We start from the raw sequence: 18,749 nt of genomic DNA, 5'->3' as shown, positions 1-18,749 counted from the left end.
GGTATGTCAAATTGATCGGATGACCTTCTGGAATATTGATCTATTTTACTCCATTACCATATTATCCAAGCACTTGACAATTTTTAATGCATTTGTCCTTGCGGCATTCCTGTGAAATAGGGAAGTGCTATTCTCCCCTTCTCACAGATGGGGAACTGAGCCACAAAGTGACTTTCTAAATGTCACACAGGAAGTTTGTGGCACAGTCAGGAATCAAACCCAGATCCTCATCACCATAAACATTAGGCTATCCTTCCCTCTCCAGTCAATTCTGAGGATGTACACTGAGGATGTACACACTGCATAATATTTGCTCAGTTTCCATTTTAATCCTGGTCATTTAAAATATACATACCTATAGTTCCATGTTGGAATACCTGAGAAACAGCAAAGGTATTAAAAACACAATTTAAGTAACTGGACAGAATAAAAATGACAGTGGCATTCTAAATTACATGACTAGTGGACAAGACACTTGGGCTGGGAGATGGACAATCTGAATTTTATTCCCAGCTTTGTCACTGACAGGCTGTGACCTTGAGTAAATCACTTAATATTTCTATGTGCTTTTTTAAAATCTGTAAAATGGCAATGAAACTTTTTTTAGTACTCTGAAGTGTAAGGATGAATTTGGAAATGGAAGGATGAAGAGCTATGTTTAGGTAGTTTAGCTTAGGGCATATCTTTCTCAAACAGATGCAGGGTGAGAAGTGATATCCACTCTCCAGACATAAAAACAATTTCTGGCTGATCTCCATTTTAATGAGTGGATCCAGTTCAAGTGTTGTATAAAACAAAGTATTGTACTTGTCCAGAATTAATTACCTGGATTAGCGTAGTACAGGTGTAGTTATTGGACACTTTTTTTTTTAATTAAATATCCCAGACAAAAATAGCTAGCTGCTATATCTACCTCCATGATTTCTAAACTGAAATCACTTGGATTATAAACTTGTGGCACCATCCCTTAAAAAAAATGGGAATCCTTAATGGTGAGGTTTTTGGTGAAAAGGAAGACTAGAAACTATCTGCATGCTTTTAAATATCAAAAATTTGCAGAAGTATGTCCTGTTAGTTCATTGTATAAAATGCATGGGCTTATACTGTGGAGTATTATTGTAACAGGATATACACTACTGTTAGTTTGATATATGGAAGATATAAATCATGGGAGGGGGAAAAAAAACATGTAAGAGGCATTTACTTTCTTCTCTACAAACTTAAGATCACTCTGAAATGGACCTACTATTAAATGGCAGCTTAGTATTAGAAGTACTTGTGGATAAACGTTTGGAGAGCTTGGAGTCCAATGGTGTGTGTTTGGTCTCCTCAGAATTCAAAACACTCTTGTTTACAATTTTAGAAGATCAGGGAGGCTTAGAATCAAAACCTGTCTGGTTTTTTTTTTTTTTTTGGGGGGGGGGGGGGCACATTTAGTTTTGTAAGTGCCTAGGTATAAACTAAAACCAACCATGTTATCTCACAGGATAATTATATTTGAGCACTCTTACAGGATTGTGGTCCGTTCTCCTACAGCAAGTTTACTGTTGACTGTGTTGACAATCCCATAAGAGGATAAGGCAGCAGAATAATAACTTAAACAAGGCTTAAATGCCTTCTTTTAACTAATCTATTTTTTTTTAAAAAAAGCCACTATACCTATCCTCTTCTGCTTTGTGAAAATAAATGCCTGAGTCACCAACTTAGTCTGCAAAAAATATCTTGTAGACAGTACTAGGAAGGATGTTTCACTTTCCTTAATACCCTTGACTAAAAAGCTGTGTCCTCTTATCTGATTCTTCGGCCACTCAAGACCTTGGGCCACTAAGCTGCTTTCTGGTGGCTTTTTGCTTTTTTTAAAAATAGCACTAATAACAGGACTGGAAGTTGGTGGTTACCTACAGATCAACTGTCATGACCTGATTACATTAAATATGGGCAACCAGAGGACAGTCCCAAATGTATACCTGGTGTTTCAAAAGGGCTAGTTTCCCAAAGCTGAGGAAAATTATGAGCAACACTGATCGGGAGGAAAAATGTTGAACGAGAGGCCTTTAAGAGCTTATTAGGTGGCCAAAAAGCCACAGTTTTGGGTAGAAGCGCATCCTGGTGCAGTGAAGGCAGCAATTATAAATGACAAAATCAATATAGCACATGTAAAGGGAAATAAATAACAATTGACATAAACTAGAAATCATGAAATGTATAAAATAAGGGAAGCTAAAGGCATCTGGGAAAAATCCATCACTGGTAAGGCTGAGGACAATAAGTAATCTTAGTACTGTGTGCTAGGAACAAAAAAATCTAGCAATGTTGTTGGTCCATGAGTAGATGGAGGTGGTAAAATTATTAATGATGCAAAAAAGGCAGAACAAATATTTCAGTTCTGTATTCAGGAAGAAGACGCATGATATACTTATTGTACAAAGATGAAGTATCTTCTAGAACAGTGGTCTCCAAAGCTTTTTGGATCGTGCAACCCCACGGTGCTGCCAAAGAAAGAAGGAGGGAAGATCTGCCGCAGGTGTGCCGTGGGGAGAGAAGACCTGCTGCAGGCATGCAGAGCCGCTGCTGAAGAAAAACAACGGCCGAGTGTCGTCTGGTGGCGCTCCTCCTTCTGCACATCCCCTGGGGTGTGTGCACCCCACTGTGGAGACCACTGTTCTAGAAAACTGCATTAGGGATTCTAGGGATCTTCTTTTTTTTTTTTCCTTTCATTTGAACCAATCCAGAAAATAAGGCACAGTAGTTAAATTTTGGTAATATTGCTTATATTTTAACTATTAACCTTAAGGTCTGTCTCCTCTCTTTCCCTTCTTTCACAGGTTGCTTTTGTTGTCTTAGTATTTTTAGCAGGTATATATTGTTCTTATGTAAACCCAAATGAGGACGAATGCCCCGGAAACTACACCAACCCACTTAAGGTGCAAAGTGTCATAATCATTGCAAAGGTAATTCTGTGGATTCTGCATGTTGTCTTTGAACGATATCTTCAGCATCAGCACAGTAAAGTCAGATGCAGAGGATACCTCGTGATCTACCGATCAACAAGACATCTTAAAAGACTGCCACTCCTTATACATTCTACAGGTGAGAGAAACCGATTTGCATTTTTTTCTTTTACGGATTCTGTATCAAAAAATACCGTGAACTGAACTACTTCATCTACGCTTTATGAACTCATAATTTTTAAGTTTGTGGCACACTAGTTTGTTTGAGAGTGCTGTGCTTAATAGTTAAATACAAACCTCCCTGCTCTTGCTTTTATTACTGTAGCAGCAGGCCAGAATTCAGCTGAGTTGAAATAGATTCAGAAATAGTAGCCACTGACTAGATGTCTTGTCCCATCAACTAAATCTGGTAGCCATAATGTCCTTGGAGCAAACATGTGCTGCATTTGGCTGCTAGTAATTTTGCCCTGTTTCTGACTGTTGGCTGATAAAATGCTGACTTGCATGCATCCACAGAGCCCCAGGAATGCTCTTGGCTGACTTTACTTTCTGAAGCCATTGTAGGCTTCATATAGTAATAAGAACTTGCATTACTTAGTCAGTGTGCCCGCTTCTGAGCTTGAGTCTGCAGTCAAACTCCAGAATTTAAGAGCAAAGGGTGTTCAGGTTGGAGAAAAGCAGTCATGTAACATGCCCCATTTTACAAAAAGGGCTGGGGTGGGGAACAATTATGTGGTCTACTCTAGGTCCTCATGAAACAGCACAGACTTTCTCATTTGCTTGTATGGAGAGATCATGTGCATTTGTGGAAAGTGTTTCCAAGGGGTGCATTCCATAACTGCAAAATGGAAGAAAAGAGAGTCTGAAGAGGTCTCATCCCCTTCACCATTTTCCACATACTCCAACTTCTAATATGACTTAGACCATATGTACACTATAGCAGCACAGCTACAGCACTGCCTGTGCGCTGCTGTAGCATAGATGCTTCCTATATTAGAGATAATGAAGGAAACCCCTTCCACCAAGGTGGTAGCTAGGTTGATGGAAGAACTCTTCCGTCAGTCTAGCCATGTATACACCGGGGTTAGGTTGACCTAACTGTGACACACAAGGCATGATGGTTTTTCACAGCCCTGAGTGATAGTTAGGTTGATCTGATTTTTGGGCGTAGCCCAGGCCTAGGCTGCATGTTGCTGAAGTTTCAAGCAAAATAAAACTCCTTAATTTGCAGCAGGATTCATGTTACGAATGCTACTTCATCCCTACTTTTCCTGGGGAGAAGAGGATTCTTGGCAGCATTTTAACTCTGTACATTCTTTAGTTTTACTTCCTAGTGGCAGCAAGCATAGGAGGTGTTTAACGAGCAGCAGCTGTCCGGCTTTTTCCAGAAACTGAACTTAATTCTTGTCTAAAATCATATGGTCATGGGTCTTTTTTAATAGGGGGCCTTTTTATTGGAAGGCAATGATTGTGGAGAATAAAACCTAAGCTGAGTACATAGTGTGCTTCAGATCGCTGAAATGGAAACTTCTCTCAATTATCGTGTGTGTGGTTAGTCTTGCAGTTTGATGTACTGATTTCCTTATGTTCGTTAAACTATGTCCCTTTTGCAAGCTTAGGGCTTCTAGTATATGTAATGGTTTAAAATTCCAAGTGTGTAAACACCCAAGCGAAACTTCCTTGTTGGGGGTGAGGGTCAACTTCCCTCAAACACTACTGAGAAGTGAAGGTGGAAATTAAATGGGATGCCACATTTCATAAAGTGGCAAATTTGGCCTTGACAGTTCAGTCATCCAACACAGTATCCTGTTCCTGCTCTGCTTTAAAGCAGTATATGAGTTCTAAACCTACCTCACAGCTGACATGTCTTATGTTCCCTAGAATATTGTAAAAACTCTACAGCACAAAAGAAGGACATGGTACCTACTCTGAAGAACTTAATTTATTATTTTATATCTGATGCAAGAAGTGCATGGGGAGGGGAATGATGACAAATGGGAGGAGAATGGGAATTCAAATATCTCTTCTGCCTGCTCTGAATTAAATGACGCTAGTGCCTTGGTGGACTACTACACTGATGTACTGAAAGGTGAAATATTAGACAATAGGTATAACATTCTTGTCAGTCAATGACAACATTACTGATTCATTGTGTATCTTAGCTGTCACTGAATTTTGTGCATTCGGTTGAAGGCTTCAAGAACTATAGAATGAAGCATTCTGGTCCTATAGGACTTAAGTTTCACAAATAACTGTAATTATGAACACTTGTCTCTTTCTTACTCTTATGCAATTTAAATTACACACCAGTCATGTTTTTCCATTCCATAGCTATAATCCATCTAGCCTAACAAACAAGAGTCCACTGGGATGTAGGTATTGGAGGAGGGAATTTTTGAGCCATTTTTGGTTATTAGCTAGACTAAAACACGTAAATGTCATGTCTGTTTTTTCTTTTAAGGAAATGCAGCCCTGCTTCTGATACTGTCAGCTCAGCATTCCTTTCCTAACTACAGTAAAAAGTATCTCTACCTTATCCTTGGAGTCTTGTGTCTGGAGCTGATTTCTTCTTTGACGTGCATAGTCGTTTACACAGGTAAAAACTGCAATTATTGCCCTGTTGCGTGGCCTCCTTACAATAGCTACTAAACTCTCTATTTTCTCAGCGTAGTACAATAATTTTTGGCACCAGAAGACTTGTTTTGCAATCATAGCTGCAAACTGGCTTCTCAGTATCTGTACACATTGCAGACAATCAGATGTTCTTGTTTAAAACAAACTGGGAAGTCATTGTCATGGCTTAAACGCTAAATGTTGCCAAATAAAAACTAGGCTAGTTGTTGGAGTTTAAGGCACTGTCCCATGAAGTCAGTGATGTAGTGAAACTGCAGTAATTAAAATAGAAGTAAATGTCTAGCACAGATTGCTAGTGTGCTTTCATGACAGTTTCGTCAGACAGATATGTTCAATGTTTTTATTTTTTGTTTTTTTAACTGTGACTCAAAGAACTAATATTCTTCTTGCCTAGTCAAAACTACTTTCCTTTGGCATGTGGAACTTAAATGTTTCAGCTGGTATATGGCATGTCTCAATCTTCAAACTTGCAATTTCCTTCCAGTTCCTCTTCTCTCCCTCTTTCCCCAATCTTATCACATCTAGTATTTGTTGAAGGTTAGTAGTTATAAAGTGACACTCAGACTTTTGGAATCCCTACTTAATTATATGAAGCAATATGTATCTCTAACCCACGTTCACTAGAACACTAACAGCTAGTACAAAATAATTTAATGTAGAATACTATATAGCATTACTGACCCGATGGGTTTGGCCTAATCCTCCAGGACTATGTTTTGTTTTGTTCTATTAAACCATCACAATAAAACTCAAATTTAGATGACGAGATTGCTTGTATGCCAGGCTGAAAGATCATAGGAGTGACCTAGACAACATGAAATAAACATCTACTCCTGGCTACCACTAGTAAGGAAAACAAAAGGTGTTAAATACCACAAACCCAGATAAACTAGTGTTTTGATTTTTTGAAACCAGAAATTAGATCTCTTGCTCTTTAAGCTGAGAACATAATCTTATTTAACTTCCCCTCTTGAGCTGTTGCACATGGAGTCTTTATTGCTACAGTGAAATACACAGACAAATACTACAAAGTGATACCTATTTTTGTATCTTGCTTTTAAACACCATGGAAATGTCATTGTCCTTTAACTCCTGGGAATCTTCATTTTCTTTACACTTTTTTTTTTTTAATCAGAGGGGTACTGATTGGTTTTATTTAAAAACATAGTAGGCTTTCATCAACTGTACTTACTTCTTAATGGGCTGATGTAGACAGCTTAGTGTGAAGTGAGACAGCCCAATAGACTTCAGGGCAGCTCAGTTCCTGCTGGTGTCTCCTACACAACAAAATGAACGCTGACTGAAGTATCAGGTGGCTGCTAGTAGCTCAGCAAAATTACTGCGGTAGTGGAATTCAAGTTCTGGGGACCTCTAGTTAGAAAGGAGACCAATTACAAAACGTAAAGTGAAGTGTTGACAAAAGAAGGGAAGGGATGAAAAGAGGTTGAGTTGAAAAGAGGAACAAAGTAGTTTCGGGGAGGGGAGAGGAAACAGCTGCTGTAACATTATGCTGCTGATTCTCATGGGACAATGCTGAAAGCCAAAGCAACTTCTAGATAGCCAGTGTTTGTCAGTAACTGACCCATAAGGTGTCTCAACGTAAAACTCTAGGAGAAACTTCATGACTAGAGAAAAGCCTAGTTAGTGACTTGCTATAAAGTTGCAGAGTGTAGTTTATTCCCAGTGTAATGGTACTCTAACAAAATCTATAAAAGCTTTGAATACAACAGTTTCAAGATCTGACTTATCTATTTTCTTTTTAACTTGTGCTTGTAATAGTATTGAGACTACCTCAAGAAATGAAGCCTCAAATGTACCAGTCTACCTCCCTTGGCTATAATAGAGGCTCTGACACTAGATTTGTCTACATGGGGAATTTGACCAACATAGCTGCAGCAAAGTATTCCTGTATAGCTATGTTGGTATAATTTCCTCCGGTGGACACTCTAGTCTAGAGTAAATGTGACTTTGGAAGTAGAGTAATTACTCCAGAATAAAATCACTTTTATAGCAGAATAGTTACTCTGCTGTAGTCGGTATCTTTTTTCCATTGTGGATATCTACTTTTAATAAGTGGATATTGTTGAAATAGTTTTCTCCATTTTCAGCATAGTATAGTAAATAAAATATCCTAATGGAAAATTAGTGAGAGTTGATTTAGTGGTGTGCTTTTAGCTAACCCCCTCCCCCCCAGCCCCCAAAAGGCTGGAACATAGTTACAAAGACCTGCATCACAGAAACAGCCATCATCCACTGCCTTGAAAACTAAAGCACAGATAGTGCACTAGCAATAAGATTTCTACCACAAGCAGAATAACCCAGTGGGATGCCATTGCTCCCCCTCCATTACTCAACTTGCACCTTTCATCCTGGGTATGGGGGAAGGGAAGGTAATGAAAACACCTTACAGGTCCTGTTCTCGTGGTGGTTGCCTCCACTCTGTTTTGATTTGGGCTTTCCACAATAGCACTTGTTTTTCCTAACCGTCTTCTGAACGGTCACATTCCTCAAACTTCTTCAAACTGCTCGATAGACCGAATAGTTTCTTACTGCGAATGTTACAATCTAAACAAAGTACTCCATTGCTTCCCTTGCACACGCTGATATTCAAAGAGCAAAGAATTAGGTATTTCTTTCTCAGCCTTGATCTCTTGTCCTATTCTAACTGGATAAACAACCAAGAAAATGTTGGTCTCCATACTAGTGTTTGAAGCTGAGCTTCATTCTCTAAACCTGCATGTGCCTTAAAACAAATATTCATTGAAACTGAGCTTAACACCCCTTTAAAAGATGAGGAGGCTCTGTAATCCCATCTAATTGATGTCAGTTCAAGATATACTGCAAATTGGTAAAGGAAGTAAGGGCTTTTTGGGTGGGGGGAGCAGGAGAGACTTAAATTGATACAGAACCACACATAGTGACTTCATGCACAAATTCTGTTAAAGGCCAAACTCCTGAAGCAAAACGAATTTGGGATGGGTTACAGCACTGGAAAGGCATAACCTAAATGGAGGGTCCATCCCACTATTTAGATCTTGGTATTTCTGACAGAGCACTACCTGAGTGCAAGCATTAAGGCTCTCTGGCAGGATGTTTGGTTTCTTATCGCAGAACTTGGAGCATTTTTCTCTCAAATGTTTGAAGTCCTCCTCCAAAACAAACACTTGCCTGGAATTCTTTCTAGTACACAGATGTCTGTTAAAGTATGTGGCTCTAAGATGAAAGCAGTGTTGATTAACATTTTAAGTCAGTTTGAGGACAGGTCTATATTAGAAACTTTTGCCAGTATAGTAACATAGGCTGGAGGCATAATTTTCTTACAACAGGTGTATACCAGCAAATCCTCCTAGTGGAGTTGCAGTTTATACCAGCATACAAATGTTTTTGCCAGTACAGCTTTTCCCTCAAACGAGCATAAGCTAGTATAAACTGCATCTACGCTAGGAGGATTTGGTGGCAAAACTGTACCAGTCACTATAGTTTCAAGTGTAGACCTGGCCTAAGGAACTCTGAAGTCTCTCAGGTTAGGTAATTCTCTTATGATAAACCACTTTTGGTAAGCTTTTCTTCTCCCCTCCAGAAGTGTTATAGTTTAATCTGTTCTGAAGTATTCTTCTTATTTGTTTTTAAACTGAAGTGTTTTCACTAACTCAGCTGAAAGATCATAAACAATCTCAAACAGGGTTGTGCCATATTTCCTCTTCTGGCACCAGAAAGTAAACTGTCTTGTTCTGGCTCACACCTGTTAAAGAATGGGTGGGTAGCGTTTGTATTGCTAGCAAACCACTTGCACTGTCACTTGAAATAGTCCCACAACACTGGCTATGGATTCTCTTGCAATTGTCCCCAAAATATATTGGGGACTGTACCAATTCCAAACATTCCCTGCCCTGAAGAGTTCACACGTTTTATTAAGTGCTCAACTTAATTTAGCTCTAATGGGGCATACAGTAACTAGACTGGCTAGTCATAAATGTCTCTAGTCTGCATCTTTTTGTGCTGTGGAGTTGCAGTGGGGGAACCTGTCCACCAAGGCCTTGTCTAAACACACAAGCTGTACCACTTTAACTACACTGGCAGAAAAATCACTTCCCCCCTAACCAAAATAGCTACTTACTAGTCTGCAGTTTTATGGTAATTTCAGTCCTTAATTAGGTCACTGAATGAAATGGTGACAACTTACTGTCAATGCAGGGCTGATATAAAACATAGTGACACATAACTGAGACTAGATATCTGATGCTCCTGAGTTTAGCCTTGTAGCATGGGGAGGCCAGGGTGTTAGAGGAAATTTCAAATCAATATTTAACTAAAATGAACTCTTCTTGGCTATTTTCTCTGCTCCTGGCAGCAATGGGAGGCATCTTATGATTTGTGTATATTGTCAGCAGAGATATATAATTCTTTAAACTCTGCACGTGTAATACTGCCAAATAAAAGACTAATATTCTCACAGACAAGTCATGTTGGACATTCCTGGTATCTCCTTAAACTGTTTTTGCCTGTGTAATACTGTGATAGATGTGATAATTTCCTAGCCTGACATGGCTAATCTCTTGAGGGTCTTGTTTTATTCTAGCAAAGTGACCTTTTAATAAACCCTACCGCATTCTTGACTGGTAAAGGACAATTTCTTCCATATAGAGTTAAGTGCCAAAGTAGCTTGACTCCTTTTCATAGATCCAGATTGTGATACCCTTCCTCATGTTAGGTAATGCCTTGCTCCAGATAGTCCCAGTTACCCTAACATTACTCCACAAGCAGCCCTACTGACGTATCTGTCTGGCCTGTAATCAGTATATTTTCCTAAAGGTCTACCTCTGTTCAGAGTATAATCGTGCTAAGATCTACACATCCCCAGCTCCCATTGATTTCAAAGAGGATTGAGGGTGCTTGGCACTTGCAAGATTGGGCCATATGTGAGGGATCAGAACAAAGCTTCCTAGGCATGACAAATTCTACACTCTTCCTCTCAATTCCATATTATTCTATCCCCCAATTAAATATAATGAAGATGACCATTTGAAGGACTTATTTGTCCTTCCTCAGTGCCTTGAACTTACAATAGGTTTTAAAATTCATTCACACACTTGCATGACCTGTCTCAGATAAAGTTTGAGGTAGAAGCAGACCACCCAGGGACAGTCTGGTTTGACTTTACAACTTGCTGAAACACTTCTGCCTTAGTTACTCCTATGATCAGTCAAGCAACCTGCTTCTACATAGAAGGTGGCTTAGTAAAACTTTGAGGGGTGAGAGAGAAACATCCTTTCCTCGCTAGAGAGGCTGGAATAGAAGAGAATGGACCATTACATAAAGTAGGGTTTTAGGTATATCCTAGAGCGTGTCACCCAAACTCTTATTTTAATGTCCCTTCTCTAACCAGAAATACACTGTGATACATCTCTAGCTTAACCAGAGTCTAGGTCCACACTAACCTGGATAGCCCAAAAAGGATCCGAGACTGGGACTCAGTTCACTTTCAAGGGGTAGTGTTTTCAAAAAGGTCTGTTAAAATTATTAGCTTAGTGTTTAAAACTGAATGTTTAAAGTCATTTTGATGTCTCTATACTTGAAACTGTATCTTAGTAGAGATTACACTTTCACATGCATTTGCATGATACTGCAGTATTTGAGTTGCAGAACTGCTGTGGAATAGTATTAAAAATGTCTTTAAACTGTCATCGAAAAATTAGTGTAAGTTATACATGCTTAATCATCATGGGGGACTATTCTTGCACTTGAACCAAATTGGCATTTGTAACCTAATTATTTCTGGATCTATTAGGAAGTATAGATTATGGACATGTTTTCAGTTTCCAACTGGCACCATTAATGGCAGTCTTGTCAGCAAACCGAGTGTGTATTGATTTTTAGGCATGAAGACTGAGCTACCATGTTATCCCTGTAACTGGTCCTCTAAGATCAGATTGAGGCATACTGACCCCAACTACACTACCCTTCCCTGTGTTTAAAAGTGATCCAGCTTCTAACAGTTGTTGCAGCCAATGTGAATAGGATAAAGTGCATCAAGAACTGACTAAAGCCTGCTTTTAGTTTAAAGCATATTCAGCATGGACTATGATAATGGAGACTCATTTGAGTGGTGTCCTATAAATGCACACATGGGGTGCACAATCATAACTCTTCAGGAATTGACAGTCTGAGCAGCTAGTAAGTCCTTAAATAATGTGCATTAACAATACAGAGTGAACTGCCACACAAATATCAGGACTTTCATGGGGATTTTCTGAGATTTTAATATAGTTATTAGGACTGGTTGATCATAACTATACAGCACTCCCACGCAAGAACTGTTGTATATGAGATTGGAATGCTGCAAATAGAAAAGGGAAATGACCACTAAAGATACAGACAATGTGGCTCCTAGCCTGCTCTCTAAAGAGGTGTTTTGTAAACTTGGCAGATTTGTACACAATTAAGAACAAGACAATACAGGCAGCAGAGAGCAAGCAAGTGAGTTTTGTCCTCTTTTGGGGGGGAAAAAAGACACAGGAAGTTTTCTTTTTCAAAGAGCCTCTTATCACTTCAGGAAATGTAACATTCCCCACTGCTTGGGGCTCTCACAGCTAGTGCAAGCTCCACAATTCTCAGGCATGCCCTTATGCAATTTTGAGCAGTAGGATCAAAGGAAAAAATGCCAATTCCTAATGTGTAACCTGACCCTCTTGTTGGGCTCCCTGGTTATCTCCCCTCTTGATACTTTTGAGGCAGGTTTGAACCCTGTGTAGGACTCTGAGTTGAGGAGATAGACCGCGCTATTAAAAACTCTCCATTAACTACCTCTTTTTATTTCAGTGAAAATAAGCAATTTCAACAAGGCAAGGCCAAGGCCTGATATAATTGAAGAAGAAAAGATGTATGCTTACCCCAGTCACATTACTTCGGAGATTGGATTCAGGTAACCTCTTCTGTTAGCTTCAGTTAGTTAGTTTTATTTGGGTAACTCTGTAAACACTTAGCATCAATTTCTGTACAGAATGGCATGTGGGACCTTAAAGCCATAAGGAAAAATAGAAAGGTGATATTAAAATGCCTTAATGGACTTCTGTTGCATTATGGCTGCTATATTATATTCACAAAAATCAGAAACTGTAAAGAGTCCCCCTCAGCAATGGTAACTTGGTAGAATACAAAAATACTTATTCATGAAAAGGGTATGTCATTGCCTTAATAGGTACATAGGGGCCATGTGACAGTTATTGGTGAAATTTTATATGAATCTCTACTATGATGTTCTAAACCTAACTAGCTGTGCTTAGTCTCCTAACATAGTTGGTTTTAAGCAGTCTGTGGAGAAATACTGATGTCTTGGATGTCATTTCAAATGTGTCTTTGTATAAACCAAGGAACTCTTGCCCAGAAAGTATTGGGTTGATAGCTGGGAGGGAAGTACATTGGGTGCTCCTTGCTAGACAGTAAGAAGGACTTCTGCAGCTTGAGGTCAGGGATTTCTCTCTTAGGCTGGGGTCAGGAGTATCTAGCAGCTAGTATGGGGTTAGAAGTAGAATTCCTCTCCAAATGTGGAAATACAGATATATTGCATATTTTGTGTGTTGGCAGAGGGTAGAGAGACCATGAATAAGCCTATTTGGAGAGACCATCATTCAGCCTGCTCATGTTAACCTGACAAAACACTCTGATCCATGTACTTTTTTGACTACTACATATTTCAGCAACTGGAACATGTTTAAACATTTGATCTATTCAAAGATTAGGGTACTGTTTTCGGGGGGGAACTACTGTTCCTTGCATCTAAGTTAGACTGCATGTGTATGTCAAATCTGTGACTAAATACCCCATAGTGTGTGAAACACTAGCATGGAAGCAGTCTGTTGGCGTGGTACTGAGAACACAGCAGAAAGATCTAACAATTCTGCTAGTCAGTCTCTTCTGAACCTTTAATGTTCACAATTTCAAACTTCCATGCACTTTCTGGAGAAACTGATGTGTGGCCCTCCCCCCAAATATAACTGAGCAGCACAGAAACCCAGGATGTAGGGAAGGTCTTCAGTTGTGTTGTCCTCTTATCACATTGGAGGGGGGGAAAGGGGTGTATAGTACAATCTGTATAAGGGATCACAACCCTTATTGATTCAGCTCCCCTCTTGACTCATTCTCAAACATTCTGAGAACATTTCTGCACCACTTCGTAGTAAGACCACCTGTGCTGAGCAAGAGACTTATTAACCCCTTGAACAAATTGTTTAAAGAACAGGTCTACTGTGAAAAGTTCTGTAAAAGGAAGACAGAGATTAGAGAATTCCATGCTTTCTTGTTCTCTAGATCAGGTGTCTCCTTAAGAATAACTTTGCAGGGCTGATAATCCAAGTTGGGATCTGAGAAGAGCTGTTCCCTTCCTTCTCATACTTGTCCAGTAGTAAAAGTCCTACAGGCCATATTTTGCCCTCAATAACTTGTGCAGCCCTGTTGGCTTAAGTGGGTTTGTACTGGTGTAACTGACAGGCCCTGGAACTGTAACTATTAAAGAACTCTATTGATGATGTACAAGAAGAGAATGCAGCTCTGATTCTGTAGGGTTAACAAGAATACAGACTAGGGAAGCTTCTTAAACATGGCAACTTCTGTGCCAAGTTATTCTTCAGAGTAGAACTGCACTCTAGGACACATTGTATTGTACTCGGAAGTCCACCGAAGATTGTATTTGGGTCTATGTGGACAAGACTATATGCATGTTCAAACACCTGTTTCAAGCTTTATAAAAGCCTTAAATTTATTAGAGCATAAATTCTAGGATTTAAGTGTGACGTGTTCCTCCTAATGTGTTCTTTGGAAATCCAAAGGATTTTTATTATTTAGAAGTCCTCTCTAAGCCAACAAGAATGTAACTTCAGCCAGCATGTATGACTTTTACCTGTCTGAAAAAAGGTCATTGGGTGGCACTACTAGAACCAATTATAGTTAAGGTTGTACAGCTTTCTCCATTAAAGACCCTGTTTTCAGTTGTATAACTACCAGACGTTTGCTGTTTGGGCTGAAATTCCAATTCAGCCACCTGCTTCTGAACTTTTGGAACATTTTCAGCAAACATGGTTCAGCAATCTTAAAGAGAGAATGTGGGAAAGAGTCATCTTATCCATGGCTTATGTGTAGGAATTGCACGGCTGACAAGCTGTAGCATCTCCATGCTCTGGAGGGACTCAAAACTTGGCATTTTACTGGGGTTTTGTTGGTGGGGATAATAATGCATACGCACAAGGAGTTGGGTTAAAGTTGAACCAGGTAACCTTACATCTGTCACTGGCTAATTCTAGAGTGCTTGACTTTGTAACTTTAATGTTTAAATATAGTTCTTTTAATTATTAGCATAATGGTGTCAGTGCTGAGCTGCAAAGGAAAAACTGATCCAAGTAATCACTTAGTATGGAGGATACTGCTTCTTGAAGTCTCCTGTGAACTAGTTTCAGCTGCATCATACAAACAAGTGCTCTTTGTTATTAGTTTAACTGTAAATTGGAATGCATTTTCCTGGGGTCTAAGTGAGGCTAATGGGCTCTGGCAATGACTACTAAATTATAAACCTTCCTATCTATTCTTCTTGACTCTTTATGGTAAGTAACTTCTCAATTCAGGGTATAAGAAGAAGCCATTACAGCATTCTTTAGTACAAGAAAACTGGCTAAATTCTAGCCAACAGCCAAGCACTTTGCATTTGATGCTTTTGCCTTTTTATAGAACCTTTTCTTAACATCAAGCCATGTAGTGTATTTAGATACGTGTTCTATTTTAATTATGGTTTGATAGTCTTCGAACTACCTCCAAATATATTGCTTATATCCAGAATAGAGTATCTCAGTGCAAGTACACTACATGGCTTGAAGCTTAAAAAGCTGTATGCAAACCAGAGCAAACAATAAGCCAGCTACAACAAAATGAAATGAACTTGTTTATGTACACTATTGAGGCACCAAATCTTTGAATGAGGAGTACAGCACTAGCATAACTTTAAGTTTATAGCTTTTACCAAAACTCTTCTGTTCAAACAACTTCTGAATATTATTGTAACGTTGGCTCATTACCATGTTAAGTTTTAGCAGAAGATGTTTAACACTAAAGTTAAACTATTTATTTGCCTGGAAGAGGACCTGTGTTTTAATGGCCAACTCCCTACCCTTCCCCTCTGACCCTTTCCCCTTAGGGTAATTCAGTTAAATTTGAGAGACCAGGTGGATTTTTAACCACTTTATTGAAAACCACAATAGAATCCAAAGGAATGCTTACTTTACTTTCTGTACAGCATCCTGGGATCAATTTTATTCCCTTCTGGGTGGCCTGGGCAGATGAACCTTCCTCTCTGTTCAGAATCTGTCTCCTCTCCACACACAGAAGCTTTTAACTTGAGAGATATAGAGTGGGGTTATGTTTGTGCCTTGTAATTGTCCTATGCATAGCCTTCCCAGACAGGTCCAACCACGGCTTCCCCTACTACCGAAAAATATGGAATTCAGATGTACTACAACATTAAACAAAACACATGGTAAAACAGCGATGGGATGAACATCATAACTAGAAGGGTAAAAGTGCCTTGACAAAAGGATCTAAGGGTGCTGCCTATATGGGGCCTCTCCAATCCCCTATCACCCACATACTTTTGCTAAATGTTCAGATATTCCTCTTATGGCCCAAACTGTTGTCTCACGGTAGGAAAGTAATCAAGAGGAACTAAACCAAAGTCATGAGAAGAGGTTTGTAGAACTATCATCAGTTAGTGCCAGTCTCTTCTGTGTGTAGTGATAAAAAGTTTGTAATATACTCCTTTAACACGAATTGTGAATGACTTTCCTCCTTTTCTTATGTCTTCAAGGGAAAGCTCAGGTTTGGAAGAAATAGTTGAAAAGCAAGGAGATGTGATAGACTATCTCCAGCGACACAATGCGCTGCTCAGCAAGAAACTACTAGCACTAACATCACAGCAAATCAGAGGTTAGAAATATCCAGGAAGCTGCTGCTGCATTTCAAGAGGAATCCAAAGCAATGTAATTTGATTTGGAGGACATACAACTCCACTTGATTACTGTCTCTAATGGAAGTAGTATAGCTCTCAAGTTGGAAGTATGCATTCATATTAGAAATGTAAAATCTGCAGCTGGAGATACTGACTAGTCTGAACAGACACTTTCTTTGAGGACATTAACTTTTGCTGGGCTGAAGTTGGACCTGAGCTCCCTGACTAAACTTTGTTTTTATGTTGTTCAATTGAGATTTTTTGCACAGCTGTAACAAACTCCAAACTACCGAAGTCTTCTGTGCTTCTAAAACCCAAATGTTTGTTTTCCAGAATGAAACGTTGCAAGGTATGGACCCTCCTGACTTTCTGGGTTTCTTATTGTAGAGGTTAAGATGAAATCAAATATTGTAACATGCTATAACTGTGCTCCGCGTCTACCATGTTGAGTTTTTAAAGGCTATTTGTTTCAGTATTCCCTAAACACATGTTTACAGTTGGAGTGGAAGAGTCTATAGAGTAAATTGAAGAGACTCCATTTCTGGATCAGTGTCTTTTGCTGTTGTGGTGGGTTTTTTTGTTTAGTTTTTTTTCCCTTTGACTTAAAAAGGGTGACTACACAAATGGGGAAATGAAGCAAAGATGAAGAATCAGGTGTCTGGTCTAAAACACATCCAGGTCTCTCCTTTGTATGCAGGAAAAGCAGGATTTCACTTCTCTAAGCATAGTATGAAAAACTAGACTTGCAGACACTTGATCAAATTGATGGCTGATCAAGCATCTAAACAGAATTTCAGTGTAAAATGTCTAAATCCGATTTTTAGAGCTGTCCTAAGTATTTGTGGCTTTTTTGCTGAACTTTTTCCAAAAACTATAAATAGGAACTGTTCTACATACCAAAAAGCATCAGCATTAAATATTTATATTTGGAGAGAGCTTTTTTGTAAACTACTCTTTAAAATTGTTGTGTTGACACTTTAGTTCAATACATGAGAATTTACAGTGGTGGTTTTTTTCTTCCCCTTAAGATGGTGCACTGTTAAGTTAGAGTCTGTAAAAGGTGCTACTGTTGCAGTTGCAATGATAGCGGCTTATACAGTTTGACGACCTTTCTCTAAAGTGTTGTCATTTTGACTCTGAAGCCAATGGGGTCATACCATGAATGGGAATTGGATTAGAATTTTCATTACTCAAAATGTCTGTAAACATCCACCTCTATGTACTTGGAGTGGATTCTCTAGAGAAGCTGGTCCTTAAGCCTGAACACCTGCCTGCTCAGGTGACAGTGGAGCATACCCAGACCACTCCCTGAAACTTGCATTAAAAGCCAGAGAACCATTCTCTTCTGAGTTTCTGCCACCTTTGTTTTCCAAACCTTACCCTACCCATTGTGTATCCTACTCGATATTTCATGGGGAGACAGGCTAAGTAGGAAGAATCTCAGTATAATGCTGGGAGTGGTGGTCATCTCAGAACACCAAAGGAAAATTTACCCCATCCTGTCTTGGTTCTGGGACACAACTAGGTGTCCAATTCTATTGTAATCACTCGGAGTAATGAATAACATACAGTTCTTGTAGTTGAGGGACAACAGGAAAATTGGAGACTTGCTGCTATCTAACATTATTCTTTTCTCCCTAGCTGTATTTTTTTAAAATACAGCTGATTTTATACTGGATATTTGAGGGATATGTGAATCTTTGTTTTTAGAACACTCGGGTTTTGATGTAACTGCATGTAACCATTTGTACATATATCTGTCTGAAAAGCTGAGAATGTGACTGAAGTTCATGCACAATAAATGCAACTAAGGAAAAGTTTAAAACCTTTCATTACAATGATCATATCTACTTTTCAAATATTTAAAATGGGAATCTCTTAATTTAAGGATTTTGGACCAGTCTGGAAAAGCAAGATATTGCCATTTAATCTGGATATTGCCATTTAATCTGTACTGCCAGATAGCAGCATTTAGATGGAGAAGGCACTTTCCTAAACTGCTGATCACAGTAAAACCCTGCAAAGAGGAAGAACAGGATCTACTCATTTATGAATACTCCAGGTGCCTATGTTCTAAAGGTAACATGAGGAGGGCTAGTAAAAACTTCTTAAGGGTGCCTCTCTCCAGCAAGTTCCTCCAAAGGTGGTGGCAGCCTTATCTATCATGGATAAGTTCC

At 39.1% G+C, this 18,749-nt stretch overlaps 1 protein-coding gene across 2 annotated transcripts in view; it reads left to right on the top strand.

The window, feature by feature from the left end:
- TMEM192 (transmembrane protein 192) overlaps positions 1-18,389 on the top strand; it is a 38,598-nt gene extending 20,209 nt beyond the window's left edge. For both annotated transcript variants that reach the window (XM_043545935.1, XM_037897490.2), the window contains exons 3-6: positions 2,826-3,090; positions 5,413-5,547; positions 12,405-12,507; positions 16,432-18,389. In XM_043545935.1, coding sequence (XP_043401870.1) covers positions 2,826-3,090; positions 5,413-5,547; positions 12,405-12,507; positions 16,432-16,555 — 627 coding nt within the window. In that variant the 3' untranslated portion in view covers positions 16,556-18,389. The remainder of the gene's footprint in view (positions 1-2,825; positions 3,091-5,412; positions 5,548-12,404; positions 12,508-16,431) is intronic.
- Positions 18,390-18,749: the final 360 nt, after the last annotated feature.

Source organism: Chelonia mydas, chromosome 4 (genome assembly GCF_015237465.2).
Source record: "Chelonia mydas isolate rCheMyd1 chromosome 4, rCheMyd1.pri.v2, whole genome shotgun sequence".
In the NCBI taxonomy this organism is placed as follows: Eukaryota; Metazoa; Chordata; order Testudines; family Cheloniidae; genus Chelonia; species Chelonia mydas.
Note: the sequence above shows the minus strand (reverse complement) of the source record. Positions and strands in the feature narration are given on the sequence as shown.